At 34.9% G+C, this 25,824-nt stretch overlaps 1 protein-coding gene across 1 annotated transcript; it reads left to right on the top strand.

Moving 5' to 3' along the window:
- The first annotated feature begins 6 nt into the window (after positions 1–6).
- LOC136042418 (piezo-type mechanosensitive ion channel component-like) lies at positions 7–24,359 on the top strand. Its single transcript, XM_065727391.1, has 4 exons — positions 7–255; positions 4,428–4,563; positions 11,652–11,977; positions 24,138–24,359. Exons 1-4 carry the CDS (start codon positions 109–111, stop codon positions 24,321–24,323), a joined length of 795 nt encoding a protein of 264 aa, XP_065583463.1. The 5' UTR covers positions 7–108; the 3' UTR covers positions 24,324–24,359.
- The last annotated feature ends 1,465 nt before the right edge of the window (positions 24,360–25,824 follow it).

Genomic DNA, 25,824 nt, shown 5'->3' with positions numbered 1-25,824 from the left:
GCGCAAACTTTCTTACAAGGTTATGACCATAGTGACCTAGTAGCAACTCGACTTTTAACTTCTTCTTCGACAAATTGGGACATCAGTCTGCCAGCAATCAATCAACTAATGACAGACTTGTCATCTAACAAAACGATGGAATTAGTTTTGGAATGGAAAATAACGAGAGACAGTAATAGCGAGGATGTGGAGGAAGTAGCCTCTAGCGAGCGGGTTGTAGAACTCGAAGCCTTTGTTGATGGGAATAGGAATAAGGCAAGAATTATCTTTGAAAAGAATACTAGTTTAAAACTTAATTTTTCTTATATTATTTAATAAAAGAGTTTATTTTTATTAATTGCCACTGATCAGTATGTAAAAAATTAATCAAACTAGGTTAATTTGCATACCCTATAATTGTTTCCACTCTGAAAAGCCAGATTGAGACATTAGAGCCTCGGGTATCTACTTTGGAGGAAAAGCTGGATGATTATGAATAGGAGCGTATACTTGATTTTTTGCTTCTTTTTTTTTAGTGGAACAGGCCCCCGGAAATGCCTTGGGCACTGCCGTGCTTCATAAAACGAACACAATAAGTGTTAATGTTCGTAAGAGAGAAAATGATTTATTCATTTAACAGATAATAAACAAAAAAAGGTTACTACCTGCCCTAAAAAATAAAGCCTGTCAAAGGGGGAGATCAGATGTTGTCCGAGAACCGTTTTTCACAAGACTACGACATTTACTAAAACTTTTCTATAAGGTAATGCTTAAATATACATAATTCGTAAAATCATCAATTAAATAAGTCTGATGATTCAGACACTTCTTTGTTATAAATCTACGTGTGAAAATTTTTGTTAACGTGTCCCCTTTTCTTCCTAAAATCACGCTGTTCTTCTTATAAACTTCAATTATCACCTATTCATCATCCGAACCATCATTTAATGATAATGAAGATAATGCGTTTGCCATTATCGACCTAGCTTTTTCACCTTTATTATAAAAAGCTTTACATTTAAGTTTCCCAAAATCTTGGCAAACGTTATTTCTCTGTTTCAAAAACTATATATTTGTTATCTTCGGTATCTTCTTAAATTCAAATATTCTAAGAATTCAGTAATTTCCAACTTTGCTTCACCCTATTCCAAAAACATACTTGTCACACGACTTACCACTGTCTGCGGCCTATTCATCTTCAATCTTTTTATTTCAATAGACCTCCATAGACCATTTATTTCAATAGACCTCAAAGCATTACTACTGAAATAGTCAGGTAAAACTTTTCCCCCTTTTTGTTCAATAACATAGAGGTTACAATTTTTTCAGAGCTGATTTTTATTTCCGAAGCATTGCTTTACAATGATTAAAGTTTGCTATAAAATTCGGTAGGTTCAAAAGGAAGAATTATCCCTCAGCTTTAAAATTACTCCCAGTATTATATTTAAAACGGATAATATTTTTAAAGAAGTGTGCTTTTTAAAGTCAGACCCTCCGTTGTAACGAACTGTAAGTAAAAGGTGATCCGTGGCAATACTAACTGAAACTATCAAAAGAGAAGTTTTAATAACAATTAATTGAAAAACAAGTTTTTCTACTGAAAGTAAAGAGCAACATAAAAACTTTAAATGGATAGAAATTACTCCATATATGAGGGAGGGCTTCCCCCTCCTCCACTCTCTACACTGAAGTCTAAAAGTTCTTCAAAGAGGTTTGAAGCTTTTCTGAAGCCAATGGTGTGGATTTCATTAAGATCACTGGAAGCTTTGTTGGGGTCTCCCCCGTTTTTGAAATTCAGGGGAATTTTTCAGGCTTGGTTAGAAACATCAAACTTAATGAATTCTTATATATTTGGAATCCACAAAAGCAGTCAATTCTTTGAATGTTGACGATTCTATGGCTATGAAAATTCTGTTTCTAGAGTTTCGGGTCACAAAATTACTATTGCGTTTGGTTGTTCCTTACTTACACGTTGTTACCATGAATTTTTTAATATTAGCATAAAACAAATGGGATCTAAATGGTGATAATCAAATATATAAAAACAAATATTAATTGAAACTTATCCATCAGAATCTATTAACCAGAGAATATTTGCAAGATTTTAGGAAGAGAGAGCTACCCCCCCCCCAACAAGGGAGCAATTTTATGAAAATTCCGCCTTCAAAATTAACAACTGAGAGAACAATTTAGCTTAGTCAAAAAATCCCACCAATAAAATGCGAACTATACTGTAACATTAGAAAGAATAAGTGCTTATTGGTTGTTCTTTTATAATCAGGGTACCGAACCAGTGATACTAGAATGCAGGATTGTGCGTTAGAATGGAAAATTGAAAGTTTTATGCACTTTCTCAGCAACACTGTACAGTGGCACATTCTTTTTTAAAAATTAATACAATCTATATAAAATAAATGGTTAATATAGATGATTATTCACAAGCAATATGTAACTGAGTAGATTTTTTTATAAGCATCATTGATTGACATGCAGCCTTGTGTAGTTCCGCATGAGCCCTTATGAGAAATATCAGTGGATCTGATTCCATAACTGTCGTATTTTACTCGAGAAGGATTTATAGACGTTTGTTTTTGTATTTTAGGGTTGATTGTGCTAACACAGTCGTCGTAGGCTGTTGGAAGAGGGGTCATTTTGACAAAAAATTGAAAATCTAGGGTCCTTTAAGTATCTGAAGAGATAGCTTTACAACTGGTTGAAGTTCAAATTTGTTTATTTGCAACATATCTAGTTCTTTAAAGACACAACATTAGACACTACCGCCCTCCCAGTGTGTTTCATAGCCTGAAAACAGCTAAAGAGGGAAGTGAAAAAAAAAGAATGAATCAAACAATAAAAAGAAAGAAAGTTGTTTGATGGTAACTCTCACCACTGATCAACTAGAATGGGCTATAAGGGACACTAGACATCTTTTTACAATTACTGTACAATGCGATCATTTTATAACAAAGTCAAAAATACCAATGAACTAATTCACAGAAATTTCAATAATTAAACATTAAAAAAAGATTTTCTATCTATTCGACCCCTAAAAGGGACAAACTGTTACAGAATAGAAATTTTCAGATAACCAATCACCTTTTAGTGCTGTTGAAGATATGTTTGATACAGTCTCCCTGTCTCAAGGGCTATACTGGAACGTGGTAGAACATTTTCTCCTACAGAAAGGGAGGGGAGGTGGGGGAAATAGGGAATTGAAAAAGGTGAAGTATGAGTACCATATTTAAAAAGATAATTTAAATTTAAATCGGCACATATATATTTATTATTAACTATATTTTCTGACAGAGGCTCGGGTGTTTGTATTCTCGTCAGTTTACGACATGGTAGATCAATCCTCTTGATGCTCACTTTAATCATTACTTGTAGGCAACTCATACTTTACGCAAAGACTACCTATAATACCTACAAATGCACACGCTTTAAAATAAACATAGACTTGCTATAACTTGTTGAAATATGAATCAGACATAAAACACAACAAGGTAGAAATGATCATCTTTCTACCAAATGAGCTTGGAGACATGAGGGCTGTGGCTATGCCTTGAAAGGCTCCTATCATACATAATATAAGTACTTGGATGGTCAATTTTATTTTTTATTTTTTTGCGAATAACCGTTACGGCACAGCGCTTGTAGTTATGAATTAGATAATGGCTAGTATATCCACCTTCATGACAAATATATGGGTTAGACAGTCTTCGTATAACGGATGACTGCCTAATTGTTTTGTTACTGACAGTTCCATTGCTCAAGGAGGGGCAAGGAAGAGGGGGAAATAATTGCTTTGAAAATTTTCTCCTTTTTTCTTTTTGCTTAGCTGCTTTATAATGGAGTGATGAGCCAAAATTTGCTTTGAATTCGGTTTGTATCGCCATTTGTAAGATATTCTGGATTTTTGTTTTACTAGTTTTGCGTGACAGGTGTGCATAAACAGAAGTGAAAAACTGTACTGAAAACCATGAAGAGACAGGGGAGGAAGGGGACTAGTCAGGGGTGCTTGTAGCGCGTCCGTGTAGACCTTGAGCAAAATAACGTCTCTTACACACCTTTTCTTTATTCGGTGTTGTTTGGCATGGGGCAACCGTGTCAAGAGCATGCCAAAGATAATTGGGAAGATCTTATGTCTTGTATAAGTTTACCTGTAATTTGAAGTTTTAACGGTGGAGGCTATGGTCATTCTGACCACATTACTTTGCTTAAAAACTTTCATAGTGATGCATCTCTTATTAATGATTTGTCGGTGTTATTTAAAAGAAATTATTTTCAAAATTATATACTATAAGAAAAAGAAAAACAGCAAGGGGAAAAATTAAGAAATCAAGATGGTTATAGATAGAGAAGATTAATGATAATAGGATGAAAATTCAATTGCGGGAGCAGTCGTCAGATATATTTTCAACAACTGCCATTAATTGTGTTTTTTTTAGATACGAGAACAGCTAGTTTCAATCCTTCGTAATAGAACAAGGGGCTCAGAAAGTCTTGAGATTGAAAGTATTTTCCCGAAATTCATCAAAGTATTAAATAAAGGATCAGCAGACATGGCATGGCAACTTGTTGGTGGTATGTTCATTTCCGTTGTTATTGCGAATATAAAATGACGTGTTTGTCACTACTGTTTGACATTAAACATGTATTTATTCTGATTTTGTTTTATCTGATTTCACGTTTTATTGATGTCATTCTCTCTCTTCTTTCTCTTGTTTTTTTGTCCTTCCCTCCTAATATCTAGTTCTTTCTCTCTTACCTTCTCTCTCTCTCTCTCTCTCTCTCTCTCTCCTTCCTCTCTCGCTCTCTTTCTCCCTCCCCTCCTCTCTCTCTCTCCTCCCTCTCTCTCTCTCTTTCTCCCTCCCCCTCTCTCTCTCTCCATCTGTTTTATGTATCTGTGCGCACTTCTTTCTTTCACTCTTTTTTTTTTTACTTTGTGTATTTGTTAAGTGGTATTTGCTTAGAAGCTGCACCTATAATTTCTTGAGTGAAGTGGTCCCAAATATGTAAAAAAAATTGAACTTATTTTTGCTGCATTGATTCTTGACACTCAAAACTTGACTCCACATTTGATTTGTCTCTGAATTAGTTTGAAACTTACATACTATGTAGACTGGCTAAATAAACTTTGCTGAAGATGAGCATTTCAAAAAATGTTAGTTGTGTCAATTTTGGCGCTGGAAACGAGACAGAACAGTTCTGTTTTATTCGATTGGCTTAAACTTAAGTAGACTTTAATTAGTTACTATGTAGACTGGCTAAATAAACTTTGCTGAAGATGAGCATTTCAAAAAATGTTAGTTGTGTCAATTTTGGCGCTGGAAACGAGACAGAACAGTTCTGTTTTATTCGATTGGCTTAAACTTAACATACACATGTACTAGATCAATGGAGATCTCTGTGGCCATAGGTCCAGCTTATGAAAACCACAAATTTTAGAAATAATTGTCTGCATCATTTTATGGTGTGGACCCATCCATTTTTTCCTGATTAGTTTGAAACATACAAGCCATATAAGCATTAAAAAACGAATTTCAAAGTAAATTTAAAAAAAAATGCAATATTGATGCGTGATATGAAAATAGAACCAAATCTTTTTTTGTTTTGTTTTTTTATATTAAATAAAAAAATAAAATTAAAGTAAGGAGCCATTTTAAAACTTAAGAAAAACATAAATTCCTCCTTGTATGTGGGGGTTGCCCCTCTCTCGTCACCTTGCTCTTCTCACTAAAGTTTCTTAGTTCTTTTAAAAAAGCTTCTTATCTTAATTAAGCCGTCCTTGTGTTTCAGGAATTGCTCTTAAAGAATTGGGACCAAATGTCAGACTTTGACATAAAGAGTGAGGTATTGAGGAGAAGACAACCCACCTCGTATACGGAAAATTTCTGCTCCTTCTTGCGTTTTCACGTGGCTTTTTTACTTTCAGTTGAAAAAACATAATTAATTTATTTAAGTTCTTATCATTTTTTAGCATAATGTCAGGAAATTTGGCTCCCTCTCCATGGAAAATTCGCTCCCCCCACCAACAATTTTTTTATGAAAATTTACTCCCTCGTAAAACACCTCCACCCGGAAAACAACCCTGACACTTCCATTCGCGCTCAAAATTCCTCCCAAAACGTTATCCTAAAAAATTATCAGTAGCATACTTTCATTTCAAAAGACTTTAATTTCTGATTTGGACGACTGGGTGCACAGTGTCTTTTGCTTTAGTTTAATATCGCTCTTAAAATTACCCAAAAAGTTTCAATTTAACACCTTTTGCCGTTCCTGTGATCTTGCTGATACGGTACGGTCTTTTGACCACCTGGACCGAATATAGTAACTTCTAATTTAGTGTAACACCTCCCTCAACATTCTCTAAAAGATGCAATTTAATTCACTTAGCCCATACTGAGATATTGAAGATTCACTATGTTGACAATCTGTATACACACAATAGCTCCTGATTTACTCTAGCATGGTCCTTCAACATTCCTTGAAACTTAAAAATTAATATCCTAGTCGTTACTGATATTTTTCAGATATGCTCTTTTGATAATGTTGGTGCACATAGTGTCTTTTGAAGAAAGATCAATATACCCCTCAACATTCTCTGATAGTTTCAGCTGAAAGTTTAATTCCCTTAAAATTATCCTTAGCCGTTTCTAAGATACTGCAGATTGGCCAATTTGACAACCTGAATGCAACGAGTGTCTTTTCGTGTACTTCAAGATCCCTTCAAGGCTTTCTAAAAATTTCTACTTAGCATCCATGGCAGTTCCTGAGATATTATACACGACCTTTTCAAAAACTGAATGCGCTTAGTGTAAATGTAGTTGCTTCAAAATCTCCATCACTGCGCTCTTTTAGATGAACCTGTATGAACTTTTTGTCTTTTGATTTAGTTTAGCAACCCCTTCAAAATTTTCTAGAAAAGATCAACTTAATACACTTAGCAGTTCCTGAGCTATTGTAGATGCGCTCTTATGATATATTGGATCCTTAAATTAATATTAATTAATATTTTAATTAATATAATTAATAGAAACTGATTTTAAATTGTTTTTGTTAAAAATCAAAAGGGTAGTCTAAAATCTCTTTGTTTTTAGTTTTTTGGTATCTCCACCCTTATTTTTGATAAATTCTTTTCTTATAAGATTTGACTGAATTCATTTTTTCTTTGTCTGCTTAAGGGGCAAACTAGCCATCCACAAAAATACTTGTTATTTTTATGTTTTGCGTGGTTATTGATTTGAATTCCTGTCTCTGTTAGGTTTCATTTATTAATTAAATGTAATTTATTTTTGTTTTAATTGTAAAATCGGAATAAAAGATGCTATATCCAGATTGGTGTCCATATGTCTATAGACAGTTTCTTCATAAACCCTTCTTTTCAAACAGTTCGTGTCAAACATTTGGTGGTAACGAACTGTAGTAAGGAACAACCCGGCTCAATAGTAACTGAAACTCTAAAAAATGGAATTTTGTTACCAATGATTACATCAAAAGAATTGCATTTCTACGCTGATTCTAAATATATAAGTTACATCAAGTTTAGTTTTACCCATCAAAAGTTACGAGTCTGAGAAGATTTGCCTCAGAAAATATGGAGAAACACCCCTCAAAAGTCAAAGAATCTTACCAAAAATCACACCATCAGATTCAGCGTATCAGAGAACCCTACTGTAGAAGTTTCAAGCTCCTATCTACAAAAAAGTGGAATTTTGTATTTATTTCCCATAAGATAGATCACGGATGCGTGTTTATTTGTTTTTTGTTTTTTTTTTCCCCATGGGTGATCGTATGGAACCATTGTTGTTAGAATGTCGTGACAGAGCTCATCTTAGCTGAAATTAAAAGTTCTAGTGCCCTTTCTAAATGACCAAAAAAATTGGAGAGCACCTAGGCCCCCTCCCACGCTCATTTATTTCCCAAAGTAACTGGATAAAAATTTGGAGATGGCCATTTTGTCCAGCATAGTCGAAAAACCTAATAACTATGTCTTTCGGGACGACTTAATCCCCCACTTTCCTAGGGGGGGGGGCTGCAAGTTACAAAATTTGACCATTGTCAAACAGTTCGTGGTAACGAACTGTAGTAAGGAGCCACCCAGCTCAATCAAAAAGTTACGAACCTGAGAAAATTTGTCTTATTATATAAAATAGGGGAAAACACCCCCTAAAAATCATAATATCTTAATGAAAATCACACCATCAGATTCAGTTTATCAGAGAACCCTACTGTATAAGTTCCAAGCTGCTATCTACAAAAAAGTGGAATTTTGTATTTTTTACCAGAAGGCAGCACCACGGATGCGTGTTTATTTGTTGTTTTTTTTGTTTGTTTTTTTTTTGTTTTTTTTTCCCAGGATCGTATTGACCCTGTGGTCCTAGAATGTCGCAAATCAGATTATTCTAGCAGAAATTAAAAGTTCTAGTGCCCTTTTTAAGTGACCAAAAAAATTGGAGGGCACATAGGCCCCCTTCCACGCTAATTTTTTACTCAAGGTCACCGGATGAAAATTTTGAGATAGCCATTCTGTTCAAATTAGTCGAAGACCTAACAACTATGTCTTTACGGACGACTTCATCACCCACAGTCCCCGGGGGAGGGGCTGCAAGGTACAAACTTTGACCATTGTTTACATACAGTAATGGTTATTATGAAGTGTATAGACGTTTTCAGGAGCATTTTCTGCGTTGGGAATGAATGTATCGGGGGGAGAGGGTTACGTGGAAGGATATTTCCATAGAGGAATTTATCATGAGGGAAGATAATTTCCGTAAAGGAGGTGGAGGATTTTCTAGTATTATTTTTACGAAAAGCAAAGAGAAAATAAATAATTTTTTCAACTGGAAGTAATGAGAAGTATTAAAAGTTAAAACGAACAGATAATATTACTTGTATAAGGGATTCCGTCTCCTCCATAGTACCTAGCTCTTTATGCTTAAGCATTTTTAGTGATTCCAAATATTTATTCTACGGCCTTTGTGATTCAGGGTCATTCTTAAGGAATTAGGACAAAATTCAAGCTCTAGTATAAAGAGCGAGGTATTGACGAGAGGACGAGCCCCCTCATATACTTGATAAAAATACACAAATATAGAATAGCATTACGTAAGTTAATTCGTAAGTTACGTATATTTATTACTAACAAAAACGTTCATTAAAAAAATACAAAATTCTTGTTGCAATTTTAAGCAGCCAGAAATTGGAAGGCAACTGACCTCCTCCCCCGCCCCTTTGTTTTATCAAAATCGATCGATCAAAACTACGAGAAAGCTATTTAGCAAAAAATAACTAATGTGCAAATTTTGTTATAAGTATTCATGTGCGGTGAGCCAAAATCAAAACATGCATTAATTCAAAAACCTTCAGAAATTAAATTTAAAAAAACAAGTTTTTTTTAACTGCAACTAAGGAGTGACATTAAAACTTAAAACGAACAGAAATTGCTCCGTATATGAAAGAGGTCGTCCCCTCCTCAACGTCTTGCTCTTTATGCTAAAGTTTGAGTCTTTGTCATAACTCTACTTTTTGAAACAATAAAAAACTTCAGCGCAAAGAGCGAGGCGTTGAGGAGGGGAAAACCTCTTTCATATACGGAACAATTTATGTTCGTTTTAAGTTTTAACGTCACTCTTTACTTGCAGTTAAAAAAACTTGCTTTTTTAATTTAATTTACATATATTAATGGTTATTGGGACGTGTAAAGACGTTTTCAGGGGGAGTTTTTCACGTTAAAAGGGGGTCGGGGGGAGGGGTCCCGTGGGAGGATTTTTCCACGGAGAAATTTATCATGAGGGAAGAAAATTTCCATGAAGGGGCCCCAGAATTCTCCAGCAATATCTAAAAAAAAAATGAGAAAATAAAAAAAAATAAAATTTTTCAGGTGGAAGTAAGGAGCAGCATTAGAACCTAAGACGAAAAGAAATTATTGCGTATATAAGGGGGTCCTTCTCCTCCACAATACCTCATTCTTTACGCTAAAGTATTTTTAGTAATTTCAACTATTTATTCTGCGGCCTTTGTGATTCATGGGTCATTCTTAAAGAATTGGGACCAAATTGAAGCTTTAGTGTAAAGAGCAAGATACGTAATAAGAATATACAAATATAGAATTTTGTTACGTTAGTTAATTCGTAAGTTATGTATATCTATTACTAATAAGAACGTTCGAAGAAAATAAAAGTTCTAGTTACCCCCACCCCCTTTCCTTATTAAAATCGTCCGATCAAAACTATGAGAAAGCGCTTTAGCCAAAAAAATTAATATCCAAATTTAGTTTCAAATATTCATGTGCGGTGAGCCAAAATCAAAACATGCATTAATTAAAAAACGTTCAGAAATTAAATATAAAAAACGAGTTTTATAACTGCAAGTAAGGACCGACATTAAAACCTAAAAGGAACAGAAATTATTCCTTATATGAAAGGGGTTGTCACCTCCACAATGCCTCAATTTTATAGTGAAGTTTTTTATTGTTTAAAAAAAAAGAGTAGTGACAAAGACTCAAAATTTAGCGTAAAGAGTGTGGCGTTGAGGAGGTGAAAACCCCTTTCATACAAAGAATTACTTCTCTTCGTTTTAAGTTTTAATGTCGCTTCTTACTTGCAGTTAAAAAACTTGTTTTTTTAAATTTAATTTTAATACGGATCGTGGTTCCCTCTCGGCAAGAAGCAGCATTGCTGCAACCAGTATTGTCGTGACTTCATTTTGTCTTCGTTTATGTTCATACTTTGCTTTATGCTCTTTACTTTTCTTATAAATTATTTGGAAAAGTTAATAACTAGCAAAAAGTACAAATTGCAATAATATATAAATAATTTAAACCTTTCAAATGGCTAACAAAATATAAAAAATATGAGAATTACTTTTTATTGCAAAAATTACAACTCTTTATCCATCCAAAATATGTAAAATGGGTTACCTTTTGTATATTTTTCTAGAATTATCTAAAAGAAATATTAAATAATGCTTCAAGAATAATAAAGTAGAAATTGAAATTACAAGGCGGGCACCCAAAAATATAAGAATTATAAAAAAAAATGTATATGAATTTTTTACAAAACTTAAAAAAAATAAAGAGTGGAAAGAAAATAAACAACAAAAACAAACAAAGTATTAGAACAAGTTGAAATTAAACTGGAAAAAAAAATTAGGCACTATAAATGAAACCAAAATTAATAAAAGATGAACAGTCACATCAAACTTTAAACCAAAGTACTAAAACCCTAAACGTAATAGTCTTTGATAGAAAGTGTTTAAGTAAAAGTGGTAAGTTCTACAATAGTTTATCGTTACGTCTTGTTATTTTTGCGTGTTTCTTCATAATTTTGTCCTCTCTTTATCAAAGGTTATGTTGGGTATTCAGAAAAAAAAGTAAATACAAGTCTTTAAAAACCTCTTTGCTCGTAAAATATTAGGGCAATTTATAATCTGGGTATAAGAATCTTTGCATAAGAATTATGCAAAGGTTTGGATTTGAATCTTATTCTTCCGATATTCAAAAATAAAAAAAAAAACTCTCTTATATTGACATTAATATATACAAATTCTGTTTCAAATTTAAATTATAAAAAAAGAATTTTTATTGACATGAATTGATACAAAGAAATTTAAGACTGCTAATTAGCTACTTTTCTTTTAAAACAAATAACTTTGAGGTATTTTATTTTCAGATGAAGAAGCCTACCGATCAATTTTCTTAACGTTTAACAAATTTGACACTGCAGATGGCAGGACTGAGGTTGCCTGGGAAGTGAGAGAAAACTGTACCGACAACGTCTTTTCTTGGCTTCAGTACAACAATTGCAAGTTTCTCACTATTTACAGCTTCTCAGACAAAGCTTTTCCTGCCACTTTGAGTCTTATTTCAGGTGGAGGCATTATTGGAATGTATACCACGTTAGTCTTTGTGGCTTCAAAAGTTCTGAGAGAACTATTTGCTGCCGGACCAGAAAAGACTATTTATGAGGAACTACCGTATGTTGATAGAATTCTTCGGGTATGTAAATCTTCCAAGTTGTGTTTTCCAGTGTTGCCACTTTAACTCCAAATTTTATGCTTATTTTGTTATCAAAGGTGTACCAGACACCTCGCCCTTCCTTGAAATTAAACCTAAACAGTAATACGTGTTGAAACCCCCTGTTGTAAAAATTTGCAATAAATCATAGAGATTTGTGAATATACTTGATTGTCAAAGTAAAGAGACATTAGTATTTTGTGTTCTATAGATTCATCTGTTGCGAATTCCATATTTTTATTTCATTTGATATTCTATGAGAGCAATACTCTGGATAACTTTAGTTCAATGGGTTTTCAGTGGAAAAAAAAAGAGAAATAAAAAAAGAACTTCGGAAGTATTGAAACCTCACTGGTTTTGACAGGAGCCCTATCTCTGGACTCTACGGGAGCCCTATCCTCAGATCCCGCGAGAACCGTATCCTGTCATTCCATGATAGCCAGCAGGTGTTAGTTACGTCATAGGGAATGTGTTCTAAGAGATGCAGGTGTCTGTTCCGTAATTGGAGTTGAGGATGATAGAACCTCACGTGAAAAGGTAGACTTCAGGGGCCCATGAGGAGCCTCCGCTTGTAACTGAGCATGGCGCACAGGTGGATGTTATGTAATGACGGTGCACACGCGGGTGCTATGTAATGGCAGTGCATATGTGGGTTTTACGCAACGGCGGCGAACACTTGAGATGTCACGTAATTGGGGCGCACGCGTGGGGTGTTACGTAATGACGGTGCGCACGTCGGATGTAACACAATCTTACACGTGGGTGTTACGTCATGACGGGGGGACTTATGGATGTCCCATGATGACAGTACACAAAGAAATTTTAGGTAATGATAGCACACATGTGGGATGTTACGTGATCACTGTACACACATCGGTGTTACATAATACTTTAAGCATTTTTTTACTTGGGATTTCTTTTCTTTCAAGGTGTTTTTTTTCAAGGAAACTATATGTTCTAATGATTTTTTGCCCCATTAGGATTTGAAAGGACCATTTTTATCGAATGGAACTGCGCCTTAGACAGATGGACCAGTAATTTTCTTCAAACATCTTGATTCAGGAAGTAGATTCTACGAAAAAACAAATCCATACGTGGAGAATTCCCGTGTTTTGCTTACCAGAATGATTAAGAATGATCAATTCAGTAATTCACCAAAATGATTAATTCGAAATCGATTATAATCGATTATAAGGGTTTGGTTATATTTAAAGTGCACCTACTAGCAAAGTAATACTTTAGAAGGGTATTATAAGCCCAGACAAAGCGATTCTGAACTTTTTAGCGACATGATTCTAGTATTTTGTAGGGTCCTTCTTAAAGATTTTCTAGAAATATTTTCTTAGAAAATGATGTAAACCTGTTCAAAACATAGTTACTCATTCGTAGAGAATGCTTAGAGATGTTTTCTTAGAGACTGATCTAAGTTTGATTGACATATAGGAAAATGGGGGCACAAGACATGTGATTTAAATCTGTATTTTGTTCTTTTTTGTATTATTTTGTCCCAATTCCTAGCCTGTGATACTCAATAGCTGACCATACCCCTAGTGAGCGATTCTAACGGAAAGGGGCTTGAAACCATTGCTAGAGGGGGGTTTGTTATTAGAAGTAAATTTCAGCCCTGTTCAGAGCTATTTCTGAAAGGTTTCAATGGAAATGGTAGGTTTCTTTGAGACATAGCTATATATATTCAAGCCAACGTGACATTACGTGGCTGCCGCATCCCCTAGCATTTAACTCCAGAGACACTCCTACTAGACAATTCCATCAAGGGCCTAGAGACAAATTCAAATAAGAACTTAGTGAGTAATTCCAGTGGGACCCATAGCATCCAGTTCAATCGAGATCCTAGCAACCAATTCCACCGGAGGATGGTAAATTTTGGCATCAGCGCATACCTAGAGCAATTTTATTCTCTTTTTGAGGAAACCGAAAAAGGTGCTAGAAAGGAATGCTTATTTTTAAAGAATTGAATCTACTGAAACAGTAAAAAGCGCTTGATTTTCGGTTTTCGACTAGTCATGACGGTATAGAGGTGCTGAAGGACTTACAAAACAAAAATAATTCTTACAAAGCAACAAATTCAACCAAAGAAATCATAAATTCTTATTAAAAAAACAAAATACTTCTTACAAAACGAAAAATACTTCTTACAAAAAAAGATATTTGTTACAAAACAAAAAAGAAATTCTTACAAAACAAAAAAAAACAGGAAAAATCAGAGACTCTTCTCTGATTACGAAATACAAATTACTTCCTACAAAATAAAAAAAATACATAAAAAGTACATCCGAGGAAGTCATAGATTCTTCTTGCGAAGCAAGAACAATTCTTATAAAACGAAAATAAATCCTAAAGAATCCCAAACGGTTCTTACAAAATATAAAATATATCTTAGATAATCAAATATTGTTCTTACAAAATACAAAATACTTGTTACAAAACAAAACAATTCGTACGAATCTATAAATAATTCTTAAAAGACAAAAATACATCTAAAAAATCCCCAATTGCTCTTGCAAAATGAAAATACTTGTTACAAAACAAAAAAACTTCCCAAAACATCACAAAGTCTTATTAGAAAATACAAAATACTTCTTAAAAAACAAATATAAATTCTTACAAGACAAAAATGCATCCTAAGAAATCACAAATTCTTCTTACAAAACAAGAACAATTCCTACAAAGCGAAAATACATCTTAAACAGTCAAAAACGGTTCATACAAAATACAAAGTATATCCTAAGAAATGAGAGATTGTTCTTACACATTACAAAACACTTGTTACAAAGGAAAAATAATTCTTACAAAGCTAAAAATAATTCTTACAAAATAAAAAAATTCTAAACAATCCCCAATTCTTCTTGAAAAATAGAAAATAATTTTTAACAAAACAAAAATACATCCTAAAAAATCAGAGATCCTTGTTATATACCACCATTACGCAAGACCAGGTTCCCTGAAGTCTAGCATGTCACGTGAGAATGCGTGACTCTCAACTCACATTGCGTAACAGACACCTGTATCTCTTAAAAAATTCCCTATGACGTAACTAATACCTGCTGGCTGTCATGTAATGAAAGATTGAGGTCCTGTGGAATCCAGGGACAGGGCTCCCTTGGAATCCAGGGAGAGGGCTCCCTTGGAATCCAGGGAGAGGGCTCCCTTGGAATCCAGGGAGAGGGCTCCCTTGGAGTCCAGGAATAGGGTTCTCGTCAAAACCGGTCAGAGATCACTACTTTCCAATTCGTTATTGATTCCGAAAGGGTACCAAAATGAATTAAAACTAATTTCAATCGTCCAAAAGAGTGAAAATAAGATTTCAACTAAGCAATTACTCAAACGTCTATGATAAAATTCTCCTCATGCTCAAGGAAGGCTGTACCTGTATAATACCTAGTTTCTACAACAATAACTGCAGGGAATTTGCATTTTACTCTTTCGATTCTAATGATATAATATACAATTAATAATTCTGTTATGAAAGGAATTTGCCCATCTTAAGAAGATAAGACTTTGTTTATGAAACATTTTCGCTCCATTTTGTGAATTTCAGAATCATGGTACATTTCAGCTCACATTACGTAAAAGATACTTGAAGCGCTATTTAGAAGCAATATATCTTGAAAACTAGAGAACTGTAAAAGTTGTTTTTGGGCTGGTAGCATTGTTGTAAATAGCAGGTGTGGGAATGGCCCAATATATTACACAATTTAAAATAGGTACTTCTTTTGACACAGTTTCAAACAGTTCGTTGTAACGTAACGAGCGACCCGGCTCAATAATAAACAAAACTCTAAAAAGCGGATTTTCGATGCTAAAAAATACATCAAAATAATCAGATTTTATGTTGATTCGAAATATATAAGTTTCATCAAATTTAGTCTTTCTCATCAAAAGGTACAAGCATGAGAAAATTTGCCTTATTTTGGAAAATAGGGGGAACACCCCCTAAAAGTCATAGAATATTAACAAAAATCAAACCATTGCGTTTGGCGTTTTAGAGAACCTTATTGTAAAAGTTTCAAGTTCCTATCTACAAAATGTGGAACTTCGCATTTTTTGCCAGAAGACCGATCAAGGGTGAGTGTTTATTAAATTTTTTTTATTCATTTTTTCCCCAGGGGTCATCTAATCGACCAAGTGGTCCTAGAATGTCGCAAGAGGAATCATTCTGACGGAAATGAAAAGTTCTAGTGCCCTTTTTGGCCCAATATATTACACAATTTAAAATAGGTACTTCTTTTGACACAGTTTCAAACAGTTCGTTGTAACGTAACGAGCGACCCGGCTCAATAATAAACAAAACTCTAAAAAGCGGATTTTCGATGCTAAAAGATACATCAAAATAATCAGATTTTATGTTGATTCGAAATATATAAGTTTCATCAAATGTAGTCTTTCTCATCAAAAGGTACAAGCATGAGAAAATTTGCCTTATTTTGGAAAATAGGGGGAACACCCCCTAAAAGTCATAGAATATTAACAAAAATCAAACCATTGCGTTTGGCGTTTTAGAGAACCTTATTGTAAAAGTTTCAAGTTCCTATCTGCAAAATGTGGAACTTCGCATTTTTTGCCAGAAGACCGATCAAGGGTGAGTGTTTATTAAATTTTTTTTATTCATTTTTTCCCCAGGGGTCATCTAATCGACCAAGTGGTCCTAGAATGTCGCAAGAGGAATCATTCTGACGGAAATGAAAAGTTCTAGTGCCCTTTTTGAGTGACCAAAAAATTGGAGGGCACCTAGGCCCCCTCCCACGCTCATTTTTTTCCAAAGTCAACGGATCAAAATTTTGCGATAGTCATTTTGTTCAGCATAATCAAAAACCATAATAAATATGTCTCTGGGGATGACTTACTCCCCCACAGTCCCCAGGAGAAAAGCTGCAAGTTACAAACTTTGACCAGTGTTTACATACAGTTATGGTTATTGGGAACTGTACAGACGTTTTCAGGGGTATTTTTTCGGTTGGGAGGGGGGTTTGAAGGGAGGGGCTATGTTAGAGGATCTTTACTTGGAGGAATATGTCGGGGGGTGGAAGAGAAACTCAATGAAGGGGGTGCAGGATTTTGTAGCATTATTATAAAAAGACAATGAAAAAATAAATATGAAAAAGTTTTTTCAACTGAAAGAAAGCAGCATTAAACTTATAACGAAGAGAGATTTTTACGCATATGAGGGGTTCTTCTGCTCCTAAATACTTCGCTTTTTAGGCTAAAGTATTTTTAGTAATTTCAACTATTTATTCTACGGTCTTTACAAAGTTTAAGCTTTTGTGTAAAGAGCGAGGTATTAAGGAGGAAACAAACCCCCTCATATACATAATAAAAATGTATGAATATAGAAGTTTGTTATGTAAGTTAATTCTTAAGTTACGTATATTTTTTACTAGTAAAAACGATCGTTGAAATTAAAAGGTCTAGTTGCCTTTTTGAGTAACCGAAAAATTGGAGGGCAACAAGGCCTCGTCCCCCACCCCTTTTTTCTCAAAGTCATCTGATCAAAACTAAGAGAAAACTAAGAAAAAAAAGAATTAATGTGCAAATTTTACTTTGATAATTTATGTGCGGAGAGCCAAAATCAAACTTGCATTAATTCAACAACGTTCAGAAATTAAATAAAACTGAAAAAAAAACAGTTTTTCTTTTTTAACTGAACAGTAAATAAAACATTTTTTTAAACTGAAAGTAAAGAGCGACATTACAACTTAAAACGAACAGAAATTACTCCGTGTATGAAAGGGTTTGTTTCCTTCTCAACGCCCGCTCTTTACGCTAAAGTTTTTTACTATTTAATAAAGTAGAATTGAGAGAAAGAGTCCAACTTTAGCGTAAAGAGCGGGGCGTTGAGAAGGGAACAGCCCCTTTCATACACGGAATAATTTCTATTCGTTTTAAGTCTTAATGTTGCTCCTTACTTTCAGTTAAAAAGAACTTTTTTTTTATTTAATTAGAACAAAGAGTACGTATTCCGGTCTTTCTATTACGTTTCGGATAATACAAAAAAAGTTTTTCTTAGCTGAAAATAAGGAGCGACATTAAAACTTTAAACAAACAGAAATGATTCCGTAAATGAAAGGGGCTGTCTTCTCCTCAACCTCTCACTCTTTACGCTACAGTTTGACTCTTTGTCATAGCTCTTCTTTTTAAAGCAATATACGGAAGCCTTTCATATACGGAATCATTTCTGTTCGTTTTAAGTTTTAATGTCGCTCTTATTTTCAATTAAAAAAATACTTGTTTTTTTAATTTAATTTCTGAACGTTTTTAAACTGCATGTTTTAATTTGGCCAACCGTATATGCAAAATTAAAACAAAATTTGTTTATTGAATTTAGCCAATTTATTCCGTATATGAAGGTTGCCCCCTCAACAATACCTTGCTTTTTACGCTGAAGCTGTTAGCACTTTTAAAAAAAGCTTCCTCTTCTAATTAAATTGTCGCTGTGTTTCAGTAGACGCTTTTAAGAAATTGGGACAAGTAGTCACACTTCAGCGTAAAGAGCATTTTATTGAGGAGGGGGCAACCCTTCTAAAATAATGCAGGTTTGAATTTTTCTTACCGTATGTAAAAAATTAAAGTGAAATTTGCATATTAATTTGAGACGATTTATTCAGTATATGAAGGGTACCCCCCTCATTAATACCTTGCTCTTTACGCTGAAGCTGTTAGCACTTTAAAAAAGCTTCCTATTCTTATTAAACGGCCCCTTTGTGTCAGTAGACGCTCTTAAAAAATTGGAACAAACAGTCAAAATTTACCGTAAGAAGCATGGTATTGAGAGGAGGCAACCCTTCATATATGAAATAATTTCTGTTGCTTTTCCTAATAATGCCGGTAAATATGGTTCACCCTCTATGAAATATACCTCTTACCCTCACGAAAAACAGTTCCATGGACATTTAACCCAACTTAAAATCCCCCCCACCAAATTCCCTCCAGACAGTTCCTTCCTCGCTGAGGATCCCCCTCCCAATAAAACTGCTTGCGGACAATTCAGCCTGAAAAATTATCCTTAGCATTCTTTCATTTGAATAAGACTTATCTCTAATCGGAATCTCGATCACTCCAGAAGTGTCTCTTCTGTGGAAACTATCTCCCGGAAATCAAAACACACAGAAAATTTGGTTGGATGGTTCCCCTGGAACATCTGCGAATGAAAAATTTAGTAAAGAGAATGAAAGACAATTATAAAAGCCTTTCGTATTGCAATCCTTTCAAATCATCCAGTGTAACTTTTCCCCTAGAATGTTCACCCTCTAGAAACTTTCCTCCCCGAGGATAATTCTCCCTATAGAAATCCACCCCAAGCACAACCCCTTCCCCCCCCAAAATTTTTTGTATATTTCCCTATAACAAATACTATACGTAAACAATGAGCAAATTTCATAGCTTATAGGCCTCTCCCCACAGACTGTGGGGGATCATTGTACACCTAAAGACATAATTATTTGATCTTTAAATTATATTGAACAGAATGGCCATCTCAAAATTTTGACCAGGTAATTGTGGAGAAAAAGGGGTGCGGGAGGGGCCCAGTTGCCCTCCAATCGTTTTGGTCACTTAAAAAGGGCACTAAAACTTTTAAATCCCGTCGAATACACCTTCTCCTAATCTTTTAGGACCATTATTTTGATACAATCATCCCTGGTGAAAAAAAATAAATGAAAATAAACACGCATGCGTAATCGTTTTTCTGGCTAAAATAGCAAAAACCACATTTTTGCAGATAAAAACTTGAAACTTCCTTAGTAGGGTTCTCTGGTACACTCAATGTGACAGTGTGATTTGCATTAAGATTTCTTTAATTTTAATGGGTGCTTCCCCCTATTTCAAAAACCGGGAAAATTTTCTCAGGCTCGTGACTTTTGATGGGTTACCCCAAACTTGATGAATCTTATATGTTAGTGATAAAAATAATAAGTTGATTCTTTTGATATATCTATTGATGTTAAAACTCTGTTATTTAGAGTTTCGGTTACTATTGGGCCGAGTTGTTCCTTACTTACAGTTCGTTACCACAAACTGTTTAATTGTCAAACTTATGTAACGAAACTGAAGAAGTTAGCATGAGTTTTTGAGTTTCACGTGCACTTATGATACAGACTCTTATACAGTGTCCCACTTTTGATACAGACTCTTATACAGTGTCCGAATGTTATATCATCATCCATACCCTTGAGAAGTTACAGATGAAAGAAAAATTATTTTCAAGAAAATTGAAATGAATACCTGATCCTTTTCACTCTCCTTTTTTTCAAAGTGTATTTATTAATTTTCAGTTACTAAGGGGCATGGGAGGGAGAGTATACAAGAGGGTGTTATGTAAACCTCCAGCGAGGGATTTTAGATCATGTGGATTACAATATTATTATTGCTATTTCTTAGCCTTCTCATTCCAGAATTTGCAGAAAAGCTGCCATTATTCATGCCACATGGCACTTTACTCTAAAATCTAGTGGGAGCCTACTAGCCCTGGTAGAAAACAGAAAAGCCATCATTGTTACCCATGTAAAAAAGTGACTGTTATAATTTTTGGTGATAAAAGTTATTTAGATAATTAATACCAATTGGAGATCTTAGAATTTTATTTATACCGACATTTTACCCTCTTTGTGAAAAACTACGCTTCGTAGCATAACATGCCAAAAAAAAAAAACTTTGCTGTTGTGCAGTCTCTTTTTTTGCTTAGAAAGGGCGTTTCATACTGTGGTTTCCATTCAAATGATCCCGTTTCTAGGGACCACTGGTGCAATCCGATCACCCCTGGGAAAAAAGTAAAAAACGAGCAACATCAATGGTCCCCATGCAAAAAAGGGGTTATTCTCATCGTTCAAAGTAGTGAAGACCGTTAGTGTCCAGTTTAGAGTTTTTGACAATTGTAATTCCAACGGTGTACTTTTTGTTTCGATACATCAATTTTTTTGAAGGGTTCCAAGTTCTTTTCAAATTCTACCCCCCCCCCAAAAAAAAAGAAATTCTCGAAACAAACTTTTACTATGAAGTTAAAATTATTTTATAGTTATTGTTCCTGAACTACCTTCCGGTGGAAAATTACTTAAGCTACAATGCTTTTTTTTATTTATTTTTTATTACAGCGAGCTGTGGTTCACTCTTTAGTAGGTCTCAACTATTGCTGCGACCAAGGACCTGTTCTAGAATGTTTGCTTATGGAATTTGCCAGGATTTTAATAATTACGGATACACTTTTAGATTCAATAGATTTAAGTTCTGTCGTTCTAAACTGTCCAGCTGGAGGATTTCTGCCGTAAATAAAGGAGAATGGGATCGGCTAGGCCACTATATAAAGGTGTACATGATTGCGGAACCAATGTTCTACTCACCAAAGCGATGGTATAAGGATCATCGTATCCCATCTTCAAAATAAGACTCCCCTTACAATTTTAAAATCCTTCAGTGCTGAGGAGAATCAGACAAAACATTATATCGTTGCCTATAGTGAAGTGAATTGGGCTTCAATGTTTTATTATTTATTCATTTTTTTGCCAGAGGTACTTAAAATAGAAAGGGTGGTCGTATAAAATTTTGAGGTGGCCATTTGGTTGGAAATCAGAAGTTCTAGTGTCTTTCTTAAGACCCAAAAGTGATCAGAGGACAATTAGCCCCTCACGCCCTCTTTTACCAAGACGTGTTCGATCAAAATTTTTAGACAGCTATTTTGGCTAAAATGGTCGACAGATCAGATATCGAAACTCCAGGGTCAAGACAGCCCCCCAAAGTCCGGGGATAAGTGTTGTAAGTTATGCTTTGGGTGCATATAAGGTTCTTATGCAAGCGATAGCTGTGAAAACTTTGAAGGGGTTCTCATTTGGTTGGAAATCGAATGTTCTAGCTCCTGTTTAAGGGTCAAAAATGATCAGAGGACAAGTATCCCCCATGCCTTCTTTCTCGCGAATTCATCCAATTTAAACTTCGACATAGGTACTTAGTTCAAAATAGTCCGAAAATTCTATAGCAATGCCTCTGGGGTTGGCACACCCCCCCCCCCCTAGAGCCCAGGGGTGAGGGTTCTAATTTATTACTGGATGCCAAATAAGTTTTTTAGAAGGGTTGGTCGTGTAAACTTTGGAGGAGGATCATTTGATTGGAAATTGCAAATTGTAGCTCTCTTTTTATGAGTCAAAAGGGATCGGAAGGTGAACCTCCCCAAAGCCCTCTTCTCCCCAAATACTCTGATTTAAATTTCGATGCAGCCATTTTGTTCAAAGCTGTCAAAAGATCAAATAATAATGCATCCGGGGTTGAAAATACCCTGCAGAGCCTGGGGAAATATAAAGTTTTTATGGAAGGGGTAGTTGTATAAACATTGGAGGAGGCTTGTTTGATTTGACATTGAAAGTCATAGTGCCCTTTATAAGAGTCAAAAGTTATCGAAGCACAACTAGCCCTACTCATGTTAATTACTGCTCGTTTTGATTTCCTCTGGCTCTGGAGGGTTGTGAGAACCCTGGAGGCATTGTTATATATTATATGTTGTTTGAATATTTTGAACACAATGGGTGTCTCACAATTCTGATCAGATATGTTTAGGGAAAAGAGGGCATTCGGGGTAAGAGTACTAGCTGCCTGTCATCACTTTTGACTCTTGAAAGGGAACTAGAATTTTCGAATTCCGATTAAATGAGCCTCCTCCAAAGAGCATACGACCACTCCTTCCATAAAAAACCTTATATACCCCGGGGTATAACTTACAACATTTGTCTCCAGAATCTGGCGGGTTGTATCAATCCCGAAGGGCTTGTTGTATGATCTTTGAACTATTTGGAACAGAATAGCTATCTCATAATTCCTATCAGATCCACTTGGGGAAAAGAGTACGTGGGGGGGACTGGTTGCCCTCCAATTAGTTATGACTATGAAAAGAGCGCTAAAACTTAGAATTTCCATTCAAATAAGCTCCTTCTGGAGTTTATCCGACCACCCCATCCATAAAATCTTCATATGTTAATAATGGACAACTACTCTAACTTATAGCCTTTGCCCTGAGGGATGTACGGGGGATTTAATCCCCAGATACATAATTATAGGAACTTTCAACTATGCTGAGCAAAATGGCTATCCCAAAATTTTGATTTGATGTATTTGGGTAAATGATGGGCGTAGGTGGGAGGGGACTGGTTTTCCTCCAATCAATTTTGACTCTTGAAAGTGGAACTAGAACTTTCAATTTCCAATCGAATGAGCCCTTCTGAAGTTTTCATGATAACTTCTTATATATTAAATGCCCTCTTCTATAAAAAACAAAACAACAAGTAAATAAATAATATATTGTGCCCATAACGCTCTTTACCTAGGCAGCGCTATTATACTGCCTGTGATAAGCCTTATAGATCTTTCTGTCCTCTTCGTTGTTCCTGATCAAATCATTATTTCTACTTCCAAATAAGAGAGTTTTGGAAGAAGGAAGACTTTTTAAATACTTCTAATAGTCTGTTAAAAAATCAAATATGAGAAATTTTGAAGCACAACAACACGCTCATTTTATGATATAACATCAATTCTCTGGATTCTTATTTTTTTTTTTCTGCAGTCTGTGTTTGTTGTTTTGTTTTTCCAATGTGTGAATGTATGGAACTAATTGATTTTAAGCTACCGGAAAGTGATCCATTCGAAAGAAAATTGAAAATGCTGCTTTTTTCAAGCAACAAAAGTAACAATTATTTTAAGTAGCAATTGTCTAATGAAATTTCTTATAGTCCATCGTATAGACTAATTTATGCTTTGTCTAATTTTTAAATTCTCCCTTTTTCTTTGTGGAGAGTAGAGGCAATGGATTTTGCGTTTATGATCTAGTTAAGCAAACTATAACATAATAAATATAGATATTTTCCTTTATTCAGACTGTTACCAATTCAAGACCAGATAAGCTATTCTAAAACGTCCTTTTTAATGTCGATATGAATTTCTAATCGCTGATATAATTTGAACTAAGAGCTAAAATTTCAAAAGAATAGACCTCTCCAAATTTCAGGATATAATATTTTTAAGGGTCTTTACTCGTTTTCGTAATTTATTTAGGAGGATTTTTGTGTATCATTTTTAGAGTTAAACATATTCTTAGCCGCACGGGGCTTTGTCTGGTCGCGCAAATTGTAATACCTACTCTTAATTTTAGCTGTGCTTGGACATTTACCTTGTGAGAGAATCTGGAGAACTGGAACTTGAAGAAGACTTGTTTGCAAAATTAATATTTATATACCGGTCACCAGCAACTCTGATTCGATGGAGCAAGCCACCGACAAATGCAGCAAGTGATGGTAACCCATCAGACATTGACGGAACAAGTGCATTTGACTTGTAGTCTTAAAAAATAAATTCTCAATTTCTTGGTTCTTAATTCTTTGTTTATTCAAATTTAATGGTAAGCTCTGAATATCAATTTATTTCTATGATTAGCAAACGAAAATAAAGTTGTTTGGTGAAAGTAAGGAACAAAATTAAAACTTAAAACATCGAGAAATCGTTGTTTCTTGGTCTATGCATTGTATATCTGCAAAACTAGCACAAATAAACTGAATGAAGATATTTCCATACATCTGTAGGTTTATGCAAGATAGTACTTTACTAAAAACACAAAATTTTCAACGGGGAGGGGCTATTTACTGTTATTTTTCCACGGGGAAGTATTTTCCACGGGGGCATTTCTTGTGTGTATTTTCCGGGAAGGGTGGAGGGTATTTTCTACGGAAAATATTTTTCACGGGGTGTATTTTCCGATGGGTGGAGTATTTTCCGTGTGTGTTATTTTCCGATGGGGTATTTTCCAGGGGATAATCGCCAGGGGGGTAAACGTCAGGGGGGTACATCAATAACGCTCAACATCAACCGACGTTTTGAACCTGGCTAGATAGTACTTTACTATAAAACAGCAAATTCGTTGTTTTAGATACAAAAATCACTAAGTGGCTGATATAATACAACAGAATACTTTAAAAACTCTCATTAGTATTTCAACTGGCATGACTTCGATTCCTTTTGGCGTCACATCTTATAAATCAAACAAAAACAAGGATGAAATGTTCATTCGAAAAACTTCTCATAGCCATCTCAACCTCTCTCAAATTACAGCCTAGAAAGCAGGAATGAACCGCCCTTTTGTACAGCCTACTGTTTGAAATACGGTCAGTCAGTCGGGTACCCAGAAGAATCCGTAGGCAATTTTTCTGGAAAACATCTAGCAAATCTTCATCCGCTTTTAAAAGTGCGCCTTCTTCAGAGCCATATTGGACCACTGTCTTCACTGTAGCTTACAATATTCTAATCTTGGTTGGTAGGCTTATCTTCCTATTCTTCTAAATAATTTTTAACCGTGAAAAACACCCTTATAGCCTTAGCTATTCCACTTTTAACACCTTCACTGCTCCCACCGTGTTTATTAATAATACTACCGACATAAGTGAAGTTGTCCAACTAATCAATCTTTTCGTTTCCCAACGTCACCATTTAATCGTCACTTATTTCTAGCCTTCGCGACTCTCAAGATTGATTTTCAAACCAATTTTAGCACCCGGAATTCGCAAAACCTCTAAAAGTTCTTTATATTTTGCTCCCACGGTCATCTAGGGTACTTAAATCGATTGTATACTTACATGGCTGGATAAAGGTAATCGGCTCCTGGATCTAGGCGCAATAGACTTCCGAAAAGCTTTTGATTTCATTAACCACCTGATTGCTGGCCAAAATTTGAAGATAATGGGTGCGAAAAAGCGCGTGTTATCCGTGATTATGGATTTCTTATCTAATAGGAAACAGCGTTTTTATGCTCTGTTTGAGGGGGATTCTGACTCCGATTGGACAGGTAT

This window comes from Artemia franciscana, unplaced genomic scaffold (assembly GCF_032884065.1).
Source record: "Artemia franciscana unplaced genomic scaffold, ASM3288406v1 Scaffold_1268, whole genome shotgun sequence".
Classification (NCBI taxonomy): domain Eukaryota; kingdom Metazoa; phylum Arthropoda; class Branchiopoda; order Anostraca; family Artemiidae; genus Artemia; species Artemia franciscana.
This window is presented reverse-complemented; position numbering and strand designations above follow the sequence as displayed.

Excerpts from the sequence above, each read along its gene's own strand:
- LOC136042418 (XM_065727391.1), top strand. The coding sequence starts at position 109 with ATGACAGACTTGTCATCTAACAAAACGATGGAATTAGTTTTGGAATGG. Across the intron at positions 4,564-11,651 it reads GGCATGGCAACTTGTTGGTG|ATGAAGAAGCCTACCGATCA; the intron begins GTATGTTCATTT and ends TTTTATTTTCAG. Across the intron at positions 11,978-24,137 it reads ATGTTGATAGAATTCTTCGG|CTGTGCTTGGACATTTACCT; the intron begins GTATGTAAATCT and ends TCTTAATTTTAG.